Here is a 17807-nt window from a genome sequence, read left to right as displayed (position 1 = left end):
CGAGTTCATTAGAACGTGCGTTGAAGATGTCGTTCCCATAGCAACGATTAAAACATTCCCTAACCAGAAACCGTGGATTGATGGCAGCATTCGTGTGAAACTGAAAGCGCGAACCACTGCTTTTAATCAGGGCAAGGTGTCTGGTAACATGACCGAATACAAACAGTGCAGCTATTCCCTCCGCAAGGCTATCAAACAAGCTAAGCGCCAGTACAGAGACAAAGTAGAATCTCAATTCAACGGCTCAGACACAAGAGGCATGTGGCAGGGTCTACAGTCAATCACGGACTACAGGAAGAAATCCAGCCCAGTCACGGACCAGGATGTCTTGCTCCCAGGCAGACTAAATAACTTTTTTGCCCCCTTTGAGGACAATACAGTGCCACTGACACGGCCTGCAACGAAAACATGCGGTCTCTCCTTCACTGCAGCCGAGGTGAGTAAGACATTTAAACGTGTTAACCCTCGCAAGGCTGCAGGCCCAGATGGCATCCCCAGCCGCGCCCTCAGAGCATGCGCAGACCAGCTGGCCGGTGTGTTTACGGACATATTCAATCAATCCCTATACCAGTCTGCTGTTCCCACATGCTTCAAGAGGGCCACCATTGTTCCTGTTCCCAAGAAAGCTAAGGTAACTGAGCTAAATGACTACCGCCCCGTAGCACTCACATCCGTCATCATGAAGTGCTTTGAGAGACTAGTCAAGGACCATATCACCTCCACTCTACCTGACACCCTAGACCCACTCCAATTTGCTTACCGCCCAAATAGGTCCACAGACGATGCAATCTCAACCACACTGCACACTGCCCTAACCCATCTGGACAAGAGGAATACCTATGTGAGAATGCTGTTCATCGACTACAGCTCGGCATTCAACACCATAGTACCCTCCAAGCTCGTCATCAAGCTCGAGACCCTGGGTCTCGACCCCGCCCTGTGCAACTGGGTACTGGACTTCCTGACGGGCCGCCCCCAGGTGGTGAGGGTAGGCAACAACATCTCCTCCCCGCTGATCCTCAACACTGGGGCCCCACAAGGGTGCGTTCTGAGCCCTCTCCTGTACTCCCTGTTCACCCACGACTGCGTGGCCACGCACGCCTCCAACTCAATCATCAAGTTTGCGGACGACACAACAGTGGTAGGCTTGATTACCAACAACGATGAGACGGCCTACAGGGAGGAGGTGAGGGCCCTCGGAGTGTGGTGTCAGGAAAACAACCTCACACTCAACGTCAACAAAACTAAGGAGATGATTGTGGACTTCAGGAAACAGCAGAGGGAACACCCCCCTATCCACATCGATGGAACAGTAGTGGAGAGGGTAGCAAGTTTTAAGTTCCTCGGCATACACATCACAGACAAACTGAATTGGTCCACTCACACAGACAGTATCGTGAAGAAGGCGCAGCAGCGCCTCTTCAACCTCAGGAGGCTGAAGAAATTCGGCTTGTCACCAAAAGCACTCACAAACTTCTACAGATGCACAATCGAGAGCATCCTGGCGGGCTGTATCACCGCCTGGTATGGCAACTGCACCGCCCTCAACCGTAAGGCTCTCCAGAGGGTAGTGAGGTCTGCACAACGCATCACCGGGGGCAAACTACCTGCCCTCCAGGACACCTACACCACCCGATGTCACAGGAAGGCCATAAAGATCATCAAGGACATCAACCACCCGAGCCACTGCCTGTTCACCCCGCTATCATCCAGAAGGCGAGGTCAGTACAGGTGCATCAAAGCTGGGACCGAGAGACTGAAAAACAGCTTCTATCTCAAGGCCATCAGACTGTTAAACAGCCACCACTAACACTGAGTGGCTGCTGCCAACACACTGACACTGACTCAACTCCAGCCACTTTAATAATGGGAATTGATGGGAAATGATGTAAATATATCACTAGCCACTTTAAACAATGCTACCTTATATAAATGTTACTTACCCTACATTATTCATCTCATATGCATACGTATATACTGTACTCTATATCATCGACGGTATCCTTATGTAATACATGTATCACTAGCCACTTTATACTATACTATGCCACTTTGTTTACATACTCATCTCATTTGTACATACTGTACCCGATACCATCTACTGTATCTTGCCTATGCTGCTCTGTACCATCACTCATTCATATATCCTTATGTACATATTCTTTATCCCCTTACACTGTGTACAAGACAGTAGTTTTGGAATTGTTAGTTAGATTACTTGTTATTACTGCATTGTCGGAACTAGAAGCACAAGCATTTCGCTACACTCGCATTAACATCTGCTAACCATGTGTATGTGACAAATAAAATTTGATTTGATTTGATTTGATTTAAAGCTGGTAGATGGGGCACGGAGAAACAGGAACACAGAACTACATCTCGAGTGCACTAGCTAACTAGCTAGATTTATTGTTAAAGTCTGTCACATGAGATTAGTAGCTAGGAATGTCAAAGGCCCTTGATAACAACCACAGACAGACAGACAATCCTGCCCCGGGACTACAGGAAATGTGAAGGTGATTTTGGCACACAGACAAACAGGCCAACAGCAGTTCTCAAGAGATTAGATTTTCTGCTTTGGCAATATATTTTCCTGACTGATATTACAATATGATAAAGTTGTTGCTGTCTTTTATGCACATTTAGCTTGACACTGTTATTGTTTAGCTAGACACTGTTATTGTTTAGCTAGACACTGTTATTGTTTAGCTAGACACTGTTATTGTTTAGCTAGACACTGTTATTGTTTAGCTAGACACTGTTATTGTTTAGCTAGACACTGTTATTGTCTAGCTAGACACTGTTATTGTTTAGCTAGACACTGTTATTGTTTAGCTAGACACTGTTATTGTTTGGCTAGACACTGTTATTGTTTAGCTAGACACTGTTATTGTTTGGCTAGACACTGTTATTGTTTAGCTAGACACTGTTATTGTTTGGCTAGACACTGTTATTGTTTAGCTAGACACTGTTATTGTTTAGCTAGACACTGTTATTGTTTAGCTAGACACTGTTATTGTCTAGCTAGACACTGTTATTGTTTGGCTAGACACTGTTATTGTTTAGCTAGACACTGTTATTGTTTACTGTTATTTGAATATTATTATTCAAATTAATGTGTGGAACCATCATTTATTCTAAAACAAAAAAATACATTAAAAAAAGAAAAAAATATAACTTATATTTAAAATACACAAAAAAAATGAAATATAAATCATATATAAATAACTGGTCACATGTTTTTATTAATATCCTGTAATATTGGTACTGTAATATGGATAGGGCCTTAACAGCCAAGGCAGTAGATTAGATTGGACATACACTTGTAAACAACATTGGGATATAAAGTCCTATAAAAGCATAGGCCTCTGGTAGGCCAGACTCTTGTCTCAAATGGCACCCTATTCACACTGTATGACTAGTAATGCACTATATTTATTTAACCTTCATTTGACCTTTTAGTTATCGTTTAACTAGACAAGTCAGTTAAGAACAAATTGTTATTTTACAATGACGGCCAAACCCTAACCCGGACGACGCTGGGCCAATTGTGTGCCGCCCTATGGGACCTCCCGATCACGGCGGGTTGTGATACAGTCCGGGAATCGAACCAGGGCGTCTGTAATGACGCCTCTAGTGCTGAGATGCAGTGCCTCAGAACGCTGTGCCACTCGGGGAGTTCTGTAATAGGGAATAGAGTGACATTTGAGACGCAACACAGGACAGGACAGGACAGGAGAGACATATAGTCAGGCCCAGCACAGTACACACAGACCGTGCAAGGCCAGAACTACAGCGCCATTGCAGTGTGGCTGACTGAGCTGCCCCCTCACACATCACGCTGTCATAATGCTGCTGCACTTCTGTGTCTGGCCACCAGAGGGGGTGCTAGAGCACCAATCAGAGTAGGGAGAAGGGGACGTGGGAGGGGCCAAGTCTAACATGCACACTTTTTCTGGTCAGGCGCGGCGTCCTCCAGCTTGGTGGCTCCTCCCCCGTTGGCGGGCTCGGCGGTGGGCTTGTCGACACACTGCTCCATCCTCTTCATGACCAGGTCTAGCAGAGTGATGACGGCCTTGTCCACCTCAGACCCTGTCGCTGCCGACGTCTCAAAGTACGGGATCCTACAGGGGACAAACAGAACCAGATCAGACAGGACATACAGAACCCAGATCAGACAGGACCACTCCAACACCCACATCAGACAGGACCACTCCAACACCCACATCAGACAGGACATACAGAACCCACATCAGACAGGACATACAGAACCACATCAGACACGACCACTCCAACACCCACATCAGACAGGACATACAGAACCAGATCAGACAGGACATACAGAACCACATCAGACAGGAAATACAGAACCCACATAAGACAGGACATACAGAACCCACATCAGACAGGACATACAGAACCCACATCAGACAGGACATACAGAACCCAGATCAGACATTACATACAGAACCCACATCAGACAGGACCACTCCAACACCCACATCAGACAGGACATACAGAACCCAGATCAGACAGGACATACAGAACCCAGATCAGACAGGACATACAGAACCCAGATCAGACAGGACATACAGAACCCAGATCAGACAGGACATACAGAACCCACATCAGACAGGACATACAGAACCCACATCAGACAGGACACATACAGAACCCACATCAGACAGGACATACAGAACCCACATCAGACCGGACATACAGAACCCACATCAGACAGGACATGCAGAACCCAGATCAGACAAGACACATACAGAACCCACATCAGACAGGACATACAGAACCCACATCAGACAGGACATACAGAACCCACATTAGACAGGACATACAGAACCCACATCAGACAGGACATACAGAACCCACATCAGACAGGACCACTCCAACACCCACATCAGACAGGACCACTCCAACACCCACATCAGACAGGACCACACAAACACCCACATCAGACAGGACCACATCAACACTCACATCAGACAGGACCACATCAACACCCATATCAGACATGACCACACCAACACCCACATCAGACAGGACCACACCAGAAAGGACCACACCAACACCCACATCAGACAGGACCACTCCAACACCCACATCAGACAGGACCACACCAGACACGACCACACCAACACCCACATCAGACAGGACCACACCAACACCCACATCAGACAGGACCACTCCAACACCCACATCAGACAGGACCACACCAAAACCCACATCAGACAGGACCACATTAACACCCACATCAGACAGGACCACATTAACACCCACATCAGACAAGACCACACCAAAACCCACATCAGACAGGACCACATTAACACCCACATCAGACAGGACCACATTAACATCCACATCAGACAAGATCACATCAACACCCACATCAGACAAGATCACACCAACACCCACATCAGACATGACCACACCAACATCAGACAGGACCACACCAACACCCACATCAGACAGGACCACATCAACACGCACATCAGACAGGACCACACCAACACCCATATCAGACAGGACCACATCAACACCCACATCAGACAGGAACCCACCAGACAGGACCACATCAGACAGGACCACACCAACATCAGACAGGACCACACCAAAACCCATATCAGACAGGACCACACCAACACTCACATCAGACAGGACCACACCAAAACCCACATCAGACAGGACCACACCAAAACCCACATCAGACAGGACCACACCAACACCCACATCAGACAGGACCACACCAACACCCACATCAGACAGGACCACACCAGAAAGGACCACACCAACACCCACATCAGACAGGACCACACCAACACCCACATCAGACAGGACCACACCAGAAAGGACCACACCAACACCCACATCAGACAGGACCACACCAACACCCATATCAGACATGACCACACCAACATCAGACAGGACCACACCAACACCCACATCAGACAGGACCACACCAACACCCACATCAGACAGGACCGCACCAACACCCACATCAGACAGGACCACACCAGACAGGACCACACCAACACCCACATCAGACAGGACCACACCAACACCCATATCAGACATGACCACATCAACACCCACATCAGACAAGATCACACCAACACCCACATCAGACAGGACCACACCAACACCCATATCAGACAGGACCACATCAACACCCACATCAGACAGGAACCCACCAGACAGGACCACATCAGACAGGACCACACCAACATCAGACAGGACCACACCAAAACCCATATCAGACAGGACCACATCAGCACCCACATCAGACAAGATCACACCAAAAACCCACATCAGAGCATTCTACCTGGTCTTACTAGTCGTATCTTATATCTGAAAGTTAAATCGAGGGACCATGTCAAGCACGTTAGGGTATGAGGGACTGAACACGATAGAGGCTGTCGTAATAACAACCAAATGACTCCGGTTGTGTCCTGAGAACAGATCCACCAGGTATTATTTTATGTTAATGAACCACAACCTCTCTGCTAGTACAGCTCTGAATGACAAGCCCAGCACTCAGACATGCATCGCATGCATCCCAAATGGCACCCTATTCCCTATATAGTGCACTACTTTAGACCAGAGGCCTATGGAACCCTATTCCCTATATAGTGCACTACTTTAGACCAGAGCCCTATGGAACCCTATTCCCTATGTAGTGCACTACTTTAGACCAGAGCCCTATGGAACCCTATTGCCTATATAGTGCACTACTTTAGACCAGAGCCCTATGGAACCCTATTCCCTATATATAGTGCACTACTTTAGACCAGAGCCCTATGGAACCCTATTCCCTATATATAGTGCACTACTTTAGACCAGAGCCCTATGGAACCCTATTCCATATATATAGTGCACTACTTTAGACCAGAGCCCTAAGGAACCCTATTCCCTATATATAGTGCACTACTTTAGACCAGAGCCCTATGGAACCCTATTCCCTATATATAGTGCACTACTTTAGACCAGAGCCCTATAGAACCCTATTCCCTATATAGTGCACTACTTCAGACCAGAGGCCTATGGAACCCTATTCCCTATATATAGTGCACTACTTTAGACCAGAGCCCTATGGAACCCTATTCCCTATATATAGTGCACTACTTTAGACCAGAGCCCTATGGAACCCTATTCCATATATATAGTGCACTACTTTAGACCAGAGCCCTAAGGAACCCTATTCCCTATATATAGTGCACTACTTTAGACCAGAGCCCTATGGAACCCTATTCCCTATATATAGTGCACTACTTTAGACCAGAGCCCTATAGAACCCTATTCCCTATATAGTGCACTACTTCAGACCAGAGGCCTATGGAACCCTATTCCCTATATATAGTGCACTACTTTAGACCAGACCCTATGGAACCCTATTCCATATATATAGTGCACTACTTTAGACCAGAGCCCTATGGAACCCTATTCCCTATATATAGTGCACTACTTTAGACCAGAGCCCTATGGAACCCTATTCCCTATATAGGTGCACTACTTTAGACCAGAGCCCTATGGAACCCTATTCCCTATATAGTGCTCTACTTTAGACCAGAACCCTATGGAACCCTATTCCCTATATAGTGCACTACTTTAGACCAGAGCCCTATGGAACCCTATTCCCTATATAGTGCACTACTTTAGACCAGAGCCCTATGGAACCCTATTCCCTATATAGTACACTACATTAGACCAGAGCCCTATGGAACCCTATTCCCTATATATAGTGCACTACTTTAGACCAGAGCCTTATGGAACCCTATTCCCTATATATAGTGCACTACATTAGACCAGAGCCCTATGGAACCCTATTCCCTATATAGTGCACTACTTTAGACCAGAGCCTTATGGAACCCTATTCCCTATATTTTTTATTTATTTTATTTATTTTACCTTTATTTAACCAGGTAGGCAAGTTGAGAACAAGTTCTCATTTACAATTGCGACCTGGCCAAGATAAAGCAAAGCAGTTCGACAGATACAACAACACAGAGTTACACATGGAGTAAAACAAACATACAGTCAATAATAAAGTATAAACAAGTCTATATACAATGTGAGCAAATGAGGTGAGAAGGGAGGTAAAGGCAAAAAAAAAGGCCTTGGTGGCAAGGTAAATACAATATAGCAAGTAAAACACTGGAATGGTAGTTTTGCAATGGAAGAATGTGCAAAGTAGAAATAAAAATAATGGGGTGCAAAGGAGCAAAATAAATAAATAAATTAAATACAGTTGGGAAAGAGGTAGTTGATAGGGCTAAATTATATGTGGGCTATGTACAGGTGCAGTAATCTGTGAGCTGCTCTGACAGTTGGTGCTTAAAGCTAGTGAGGGAGATAAGTGTTTCCAGTTTCAGAGATTTTTGTAGTTCGTTCCAGTCATTGGCAGCAGAGAACTGGAAAGAGAGGCGGCCAAAGAAAGAATTGGTTTTGGGGGTGACTAGAGAGATATACCTGCTGGAGCGTGTGCTACAGGTGGGAGATGCTATGGTGACCAGCGAGCTGAGATAAGGGGGGACTTTACCTAGCAGGGTCTTGTAGATGACATGGAGCCAGTGGGTTTGGCGACGAGTATGAAGCGAGGGCCAGCCAACGAGAGCGTACAGGTCGCAATGGTGGGTAGTGTATGGGGCTTTGGTGACAAAACGGATTGCACTGTGATAGACTGCATCCAGTTTGTTGAGTAGGGTATTGGAGGCTATTTTGTAAATTACATCGCCAAAGTCGAGGATTGGTAGGATGGTCAGTTTTACAAGGGTATGTTTGGCAGCATGAGTGAAGGATGCTTTGTTGCGAAATAGGAAGCCAATTCTAGATTTAACTTTGGATTGGAGATGTTTGATATGGGTCTGGAAGGAGAGTTTACAGTCTAACCAGACACCTAAGTATTTGTAGTTGTCCACGTATTCTAAGTCAGAGCCGTCCAGAGTAGTGATGTTGGACAGGCGGGTAGGTGCAGGTAGTGATCGGTTGAAGAGCATGCATTTAGTTTTACTTGTATTTAAGAGCAGTTGGAGGCCACGGAAGGAGAGTTGTATGGCATTGAAGCTTGCCTGGAGGGTTGTTAACACAGTGTCCAAAGAAGGGCCGGAAGTATACAGAATGGTGTCGTCTGCGTAGAGGTGGATCAGAGACTCACCAGCAGCAAGAGCGACCTCATTGATGTATACAGAGAAGAGAGTCGGTCCAAGAATTGAACCCTGTGGCACCCCCATAGAGACTGCCAGAGGTCCGGACAACAGACCCTCAGATTTGACACACTGAACTCTATCAGAGAAGTAGTTGGTGAACCAGGCGAGGCAATCATTTGAGAAACCAAGGCTGTTGAGTCTGCCGATGAGGATGTGGTGATTGACAGAGTCGAAAGCCTTGGCCAGATCAATGAATACGGCTGCACAGTAATGTTTCTTATCGATGGCGGTTAAGATATCGTTTAGGACCTTGAGCGTGGCTGAGGTGCACCCATGACCAGCTCTGAAACCAGATTGCATAGCAGAGAAGGTATGGTGAGATTCAAAATGGTCGGTAATCTGTTTGTTGACTTGGCTTTCGAAGACCTTAGAAAGGCATGGTAGGATAGATATAGGTCTGTAGCAGTTTGGGTCAAGAGTGTCCCCCCCTTTGAAGAGGGGGATGACCGCAGCTGCTTTCCAATCTTTGGGAATCTCAGACGACACGAAAGAGAGGTTGAACAGGCTAGTAATAGGGGTGGCAACAATTTCGGCAGATAGTTTTAGAAAGAAAGGGTCCAGATTGTCTAGCCCGGCTGATTTGTAGGGGTCCAGATTTTGCAGCTCTTTCAGAACATCAGCTGAATGGATTTGGGAGAAGGAGAAATGGGGAAGGCTTGGGCGAGTTGCTGTTGGGGGTGCAGTGCTGTTGACAGGGGTAGGAGTAGCCAGGTGGAAAGCATGGCCAGCAGTAGAAAAATGCTTATTGAAATTTTCAATTATGGTGGATTTATCAGTGGTGACAGTGTTTCCTATCTTCAGTGCAGTGGGCAGCTGGGAGGAGGTGTTCTTATTCTCCATGGACTTTACAGTGTCCCAGAACCTTTTTGAGTTAGTGTTGCAAGAAGCAAATTTCTGCTTGAAAAAGCTAGCCTTGGCTTTTCTAACTGCCTGTGTATAATGGTTTCTAGCTTCCCTGAACAGCTGCATATCACGGGGGCTGTTCGATGCTAATGCAGAACGCCATAGGACGTTTTTGTGTTGATTAAGGGCAGTCAGGTCTGGGGAGAACCAAGGGCTATATCTGTTCCTGGTTCTAAATTTCTTGAATGGGGCATGTTTATTTAAGATGGTTAGGAAGGCATTTTAAAAAAATATCCAGGCATCCTCTACTGACGGGATGAGGTCAATATCCTTCCAGGATACCCCGGCCAGGTCGATTAGAAAGGCCTGCTCGCTGAAGTGTTTCAGGGAGCGTTTTACAGTGATGAGAGGAGGTCGTTTGACCGCTGACCCATTACGGATGCAGGCAATGAGGCAGTGATCGCTGAGATCTTGGTTGAAGACAGCAGAGGTGTATTTAGAGGGGAAGTTGGTTAGGATGATATCTATGAGGGTGCCCGTGTTTAAGGCTTTGGGGAGGTACCTGGTAGGTTCATTGATAATTTGTGTGAGATTGAGGGCATCAAGTTTAGATTGTAGGATGGCTGGGGTGTTAAGCATGTTCCAGTTTAGGTCGCCTAGCAGCACGAGCTCTGAAGATAGATGGGGGGCAATCAGTTCACATATGGTGTCCAGAGCACAGCTGGGGGCAGAGGGTGGTCTATAGCAGGCGGCAACGGTGAGAGACTTGTTTTTAGAAAGGTGGATTTTTAAAAGTAGAAGTTCAAATTGTTTGGGTACAGACCTGGATAGTAGGACAGAACTCTGCAGGCTATCTTTGCAGTAAATTGCAACACCGCCCCCTTTGGCAGTTCTATCTTGTCTGAAAATGTTGTAGTTTGGAATTAAAATGTCTGAATTTTTGGTGGTCTTCCTAAGCCAGGATTCAGACACAGCTAGAACATCCGGGTTGGCAGAGTGTGCTAAAGCAGTGAATAGAACAAACTTAGGGAGGAGGCTTCTAATGTTAACATGCATGAAACCAAGGCTATTACGGTTACAGAAGTCGTCAAAAGAGAGCGCCTGGGGAATAGGAGTGGAGCTAGGCACTGCAGGGCCTGGATTCACCTCTACATCGCCAGAGGAACATAGGAGGAGTAGAATAAGGGTGCGACTAAAAGCAATAAGAATTGGTCGTCTAGAACGTCTGGAACAGAGAGTAAAAGGAGGTTTCTGGGGGCGATAAAATAGCATCAAGGTATAATGTACAGACAAAGGTAAGGTAGGATGTGAATACAGTGGAGGTAAACCTAGGTATTGAGTGATGAAAAGAGAGATATTGTCTCTAGAAACATCATTGAAACCAGGAGATGTCATTGCATGTGTGGGTGGTGGAACTAATAGGTTGGATAAGGTATAGTGAGCAGGACTAGAGGCTCTACAGTGAAATAAGCCAATAAACACTAACCAGAACAGCAATGGACAAGACATATTGACATTAAGGAGAGGCATGCTTAGTCGAGTGATCAAAAGGGTCCAGTGAGTGGAGAGGTTGGTTTAGGGTCACGGCGATTTAGACAGCTAGCCAAGCCAACCGGTAGCAAGCTAGCATAGGATGGAGTCTGTTGTTAGCCACCTCTTGCGTTCGGTCAGTAGATTAGTGGGGTTCCGTGTGGTAGAGGGGATTAATCCAAATCACACAACAACAAAAATAAGAACAATAGATATAGTTATAGAGGCCCGAGAAGAAAACATAATAATTCAAATAAATAAATTGTCCGATTGTCTATTCAGATAGCAGCCGGAAAGACAGCTAACGGTTAGCGGGCCGCAGATGGGCGTTCCGGTAACGTCGCGACAGAGGAGCCAGCCGGATCTCCTTCAGGTAGATAACGTCGGCAGTCCGGTTGTGAAGGCCCGGTGGGGCTCCGCGTAGGCAGTGAAACGGGTCCGGATAGGTGACTGCAGCCCAGGAGTGAATGATGGAACTCAGGCGTGATTGACGGAGCTGGCTAGCACCGGAACAATCGATGTTTGCTCCGGAATCGACGAAAGCCGACTGTCACACGGATAGCAGCTAGCTAGCTGTGAGATCCGGGTATGAATGTCCAGAGAGCAGTTGAAATCCAGGGACATGGAGAGAAAAATTGGTCCGGTATGTTCCGTTCCGAGCCGCGCTGCGCCGTACAAAACTGGCGATAGATTTTCGAACTAAAGGACAGCCGATGACCACAAACCGTGGTTAGCTTCTGATTAGCTTCTGGGCTAGCTCCTGGCTAGCTTCTGGCTAGTTTCTGGCCAGCCTCCTGGAGTTTCTGGCTAGCTTCCTGAAGGATTGCAGATCTGAGGTAAATAATACTTTTTTATAAATATAAATTGGTGAGGCTGGTTGCAGGAGAGTGTTTAGAAGATGAGTTGATGGAAAATAAAAATAAAATGTATGTGAAAAAAGTTGTAAATATATATATATACAGGACACGACAAGACGAGGACAAAAGACGTCTGAACTGCTATGCGATCTTGGATTATATATAGTGCACTACTTTAGACCAGAGCCCTATAGAACCCTATTCCCTATATAGTGCACTACTTTAGACCAGAGTCCTATAGAACCCTATTCCCTATATATAGTGCACTACTTTAGACCAGAGTCCTATAGAACCCTATTCCCTATATAGTGCACTACTTTAGACCAGAGCCCTATAGAACCCTATTCCCTATATATAGTGCACTACTTTAGACCAGAGCCCTATGGAACCCTATTCCCTATATATAGTGCACTACTTTAGACCAGAGCCCTATAGAACCCTATTCCCTATATATAGTGCACTACTTTAGACCAGAGCCTTATGGAACCCTATTCCCTATATAGTGCACTACTTTAGACCAGAGCCCTATGGAACCCTATTCCCTATATAGTGCACTACTTTAGACCAGAGCCCTATGGAACCCTATTCCCTATATATAGTGCACTACTTTAGACCAGAGCCCTATGGAACCCTATTCCCTATATAGTGCACTACTTTAGACCAGAGCCCTATGGAACCCTATTCCCTATATATAGTGCACTACTTTAGACCAGAGCCCTATGGAACCCTATTCCCTATATATAGTGCACTACTTTAGACCAGAGCCCTATGGAACCCTATTCCCTATATAGTGCACTACTTTAGACCAGAGCCCTATGGAACCCTATTCCCTATTTAGTGCACTACTTTAGACCAGAGCCCTATGGAACCCTATTCCCTATATAGTGCACTACTTTAGACCAGAGCCCTATGGAACCCTATTCCCTATATATAGTGCACTACTTTAGACCAGAGCCTTATGGAACCCTATTCCCTATATTTTTTATTTATTTTATTTATTTTACCTTTATTTAACCAGGTAGGCAAGTTGAGAACAAGTTCTCATTTACAATTGCGACCTGGCCAAGATAAAGCAAAGCAGTTCGACAGATACAACAACACAGAGTTACACATGGAGTAAAACAAACATACAGTCAATAATAAAGTATAAACAAGTCTATATACAATGTGAGCAAATGAGGTGAGAAGGGAGGTAAAGGCAAAAAAAAAGGCCTTGGTGGCAAGGTAAATACAATATAGCAAGTAAAACACTGGAATGGTAGTTTTGCAATGGAAGAATGTGCAAAGTAGAAATAAAAATAATGGGGTGCAAAGGAGCAAAATAAATAAATAAATTAAATACAGTTGGGAAAGAGGTAGTTGATAGGGCTAAATTATATGTGGGCTATGTACAGGTGCAGTAATCTGTGAGCTGCTCTGACAGTTGGTGCTTAAAGCTAGTGAGGGAGATAAGTGTTTCCAGTTTCAGAGATTTTTGTAGTTCGTTCCAGTCATTGGCAGCAGAGAACTGGAAAGAGAGGCGGCCAAAGAAAGAATTGGTTTTGGGGGTGACTAGAGAGATATACCTGCTGGAGCGTGTGCTACAGGTGGGAGATGCTATGGTGACCAGCGAGCTGAGATAAGGGGGGACTTTACCTAGCAGGGTCTTGTAGATGACATGGAGCCAGTGGGTTTGGCGACGAGTATGAAGCGAGGGCCAGCCAACGAGAGCGTACAGGTCGCAATGGTGGGTAGTGTATGGGGCTTTGGTGACAAAACGGATTGCACTGTGATAGACTGCATCCAGTTTGTTGAGTAGGGTATTGGAGGCTATTTTGTAAATTACATCGCCAAAGTCGAGGATTGGTAGGATGGTCAGTTTTACAAGGGTATGTTTGGCAGCATGAGTGAAGGATGCTTTGTTGCGAAATAGGAAGCCAATTCTAGATTTAACTTTGGATTGGAGATGTTTGATATGGGTCTGGAAGGAGAGTTTACAGTCTAACCAGACACCTAAGTATTTGTAGTTGTCCACGTATTCTAAGTCAGAGCCGTCCAGAGTAGTGATGTTGGACAGGCGGGTAGGTGCAGGTAGTGATCGGTTGAAGAGCATGCATTTAGTTTTACTTGTATTTAAGAGCAGTTGGAGGCCACGGAAGGAGAGTTGTATGGCATTGAAGCTTGCCTGGAGGGTTGTTAACACAGTGTCCAAAGAAGGGCCGGAAGTATACAGAATGGTGTCGTCTGCGTAGAGGTGGATCAGAGACTCACCAGCAGCAAGAGCGACCTCATTGATGTATACAGAGAAGAGAGTCGGTCCAAGAATTGAACCCTGTGGCACCCCCATAGAGACTGCCAGAGGTCCGGACAACAGACCCTCAGATTTGACACACTGAACTCTATCAGAGAAGTAGTTGGTGAACCAGGCGAGGCAATCATTTGAGAAACCAAGGCTGTTGAGTCTGCCGATGAGGATGTGGTGATTGACAGAGTCGAAAGCCTTGGCCAGATCAATGAATACGGCTGCACAGTAATGTTTCTTATCGATGGCGGTTAAGATATCGTGGAACCCTATTCCCTATATAGTGCACTACTTTAGACCAGAGCCCTATGGAACCCTATTCCCTATATATAGTGCACTACTTTAGACCAGAGCCCTATGGAACCCTATTCCCTATATATAGTGCACTACTTTAGACCAGAGCCCTATGGAACCCTATTCCCTATATAGTGCACTACTTTAGACCAGAGCCCTATGGAACCCTATTCCCTATATAGTGCACTACTTTAGCATGTCTTGGGGGTATGATATAATTGGTACCCTAAAATGGAAGGACTATGTACAAAAAGTGCTGTAACTTCTAAACGGTTCATCCGATATGGATGAAAATACCCTCAAATGAAAGCTGACAGTCTGACCTTTAACCTCATAGTTATTGTATCATTTAAAATCCAAAGTGCTGGAATACAGAGGCCAAAATAATTAAACACGTGTCACCGTCCCTCTACTTTTGGAGCTCACTGTCTTTGTAGATGACGGGGGGTAGCTCTCTCCGACTCACCCGTACTTGTCGGCTAGTTCCTTAGCCTGCTCCTCCTGCACCTCTCTCTGGTCCGCCAGGTCTGCCTTGTTGCCCACCAACACCATGTCTGGGTTCTCACAGTACGCATTGGCCTGCAACTGGCCTATGGACAACATAGAACAGTTAGCATTGACCTGCAGCTAGCCTGGGGACAACAGTTAGCATTGGCCTGCAACTGGCCTGAGGACAACAGTTAGCATTGGCCTGCAGCTAGCCCGGGGACAACAGTTAGCATTGGCCTGCAGCTAGCCCGGGGACAACAGTTAGCATTGGCCTGCAGCTGGCCTGAGGACAACATGGAACAGCGCTGTGTGGGCACTCATACTCATTACATGTGAAGTGCTGTGGGCCCTCAGACTCATTACATGTGAAGTGCTGTGGGCCCTCAGACTCATTACATGTGAAGTGCTGTGGGCCCTCAGACTCATTACATGTGAAGTGCTGTGGGCCCTCAGACTCATTACATGTGAAGCGCTGTGGGCCCTCAGACTCATTACATGTGAAGCGCTGTGGGCCCTCATACTCATTACATGTGAAGCGCTGTGGGCCCTCATACTCATTACATGTGAAGCGCTGTGGGCCCTCATACTCATTACATGTGAGGCGCTGTGGGCCCTCATACTCATTACATGTGAAGCGCTGTGGGCCCTCATACTCATTACATGTGAAGCGCTGTGGGCCCTCAGACTCATTACATGTGAAGCGCTGTGGGCCCTCAGACTCATTACATGTGAAGCGCTGTGGGCCCTCATACTCATTACATGTGATGCGCTGTGGGCCCTCATACTCATTACATGTGAAGCACTGTGGGCCTTCAGACTCATTACATGTGAAGCGCTGTGAGCCCTCATACTCATTACATGTGAAGCGCTGTGGGCCCTCATACTCATTACATGTGAAGCGCTGTGGGCCCTCAGACTCATTACATTTGAAGCGCTGTGGGCCCTCATACTCATTACATTTGAAGCACTGTGGGCCCTCATACTCATTACATGTGAAGCGCTGTGGGAAAAATAACAACTTTATATCGTAGCTTCTTAAACAGCTCATCTCTATGTTTTCTAAACGTCAAATCCATATCAATCCAAATGGCTAAGTATTTATAGGCGGGAACACGTTCGATTGGAGAATCATCTAATGAGTGAACATGTGGTCCATCTGAATCATCTAATGAGTGAACATGTGGTCCATCTGAATCATCTAATGATTGAACATGTGATCCATCTGAATCATCTAATGAGTGAACATGTGGTCCATCTGAATCATCTAATGATTGAACATGTGATCCATCTGAATCATCTAATGAGTGAACATGTGATCCATCTGAATCATCTAATGAGTGAACATGTGATCCATCTGAATCATCTAATGAGTGAACATGTGATCCATCTGAATCATCTAATGAGTGAACATGTGATCCATCTGAATCATCTAATGAGTGAACATGTGATCCATCTGAATCATCTAATGAGTGAACATGTGGTCCATCTGAATCATCTAATGAGTGAACATGTGGTCCATCTGAATCATCTAATGAGTGAACATGTGATGCATCTGAATCATCTAATGAGTGAACATGTGATCCATCTGAATCATCTAATGAGTGAACATGTGGTCCATCTGAAACATTATTTAGAGAGTTTAAAACCAACATGTATTTGGTTTTAGCCCATATTAAGCACACATTTTATATCAGCAAGGGATTCCTGCATAGCTATAAAATCTGACTGTAGTTTTGACACAGTCAGATCAACAGCCGGGGCAACAGCCAGATCAACAGTCAGATCAACAGTCGGGGTAACAGTCAGATCAACAGTCAGATCAACAGTCAGATCAACAGCCGGGGCAACAGTCAGATCAACAGTCAGATCAACAGCCGGGGCAACAGTCAGATCAACAGTCGGGGCAACAGTCAGATCAATAGTCAGATCAACAGCCAGATCAACAGTCCGGGCAACAGTCAGATCAACAGTCGGATCAACAGCCGGGGCAACAGTCAGATCAACAGTCAAATCAACAGTCAGATCAACAGCCGGGGCAACAGTCAGATCAACAGTCAGATCAACAGTCCGGGCAACAGTCAGATCAACAGTCAGATCAACAGCCGGGGCAACAGTCAGATCAACAGTCAGATCAACAGTCGGGGCAATAGTCAGATCAACAGTCAGATCAACAGCCGGGGCAACAGTCAGATCAACAGTCAGATCAACAGTCAGATCAACAGCCGGGGCAACAGTCAGATCAACAGTCAGATCAACAGCCGGGGCAACAGTCAGATCAACAGTCAGATCAACAGTCAGATC

General features: G+C 45.9%; 1 protein-coding gene across 6 annotated transcripts in view; it reads right to left on the bottom strand.

Moving 5' to 3' along the window:
• Window positions 1-2379: 2379 nt before the first annotated feature.
• LOC110536882 (ras-related protein Rab-27B-like) overlaps window positions 2380-17807 on the bottom strand; it is a 101879-nt gene continuing 86451 nt past the window's right edge. For all 6 annotated transcript variants that reach the window (XM_036936784.1, XM_036936789.1, XM_036936785.1 and 3 more), the window contains 2 exons: window positions 15484-15607; window positions 2380-4124 (listed from right to left, as the gene is read on the bottom strand). In XM_036936784.1, coding sequence (XP_036792679.1) covers window positions 3938-4124; window positions 15484-15607 — 311 coding nt within the window. In that variant the 3' untranslated portion in view covers window positions 2380-3937. The remainder of the gene's footprint in view (window positions 4125-15483; window positions 15608-17807) is intronic.

This window comes from Oncorhynchus mykiss, chromosome 12, assembly GCF_013265735.2.
Source record: "Oncorhynchus mykiss isolate Arlee chromosome 12, USDA_OmykA_1.1, whole genome shotgun sequence".
Lineage (NCBI taxonomy): Eukaryota > Metazoa > Chordata > Actinopteri > Salmoniformes > Salmonidae > Oncorhynchus > Oncorhynchus mykiss.
The sequence above is the reverse complement of the archived record's forward strand: the minus strand, read 5'-3'. Positions and strand labels throughout refer to the sequence as shown.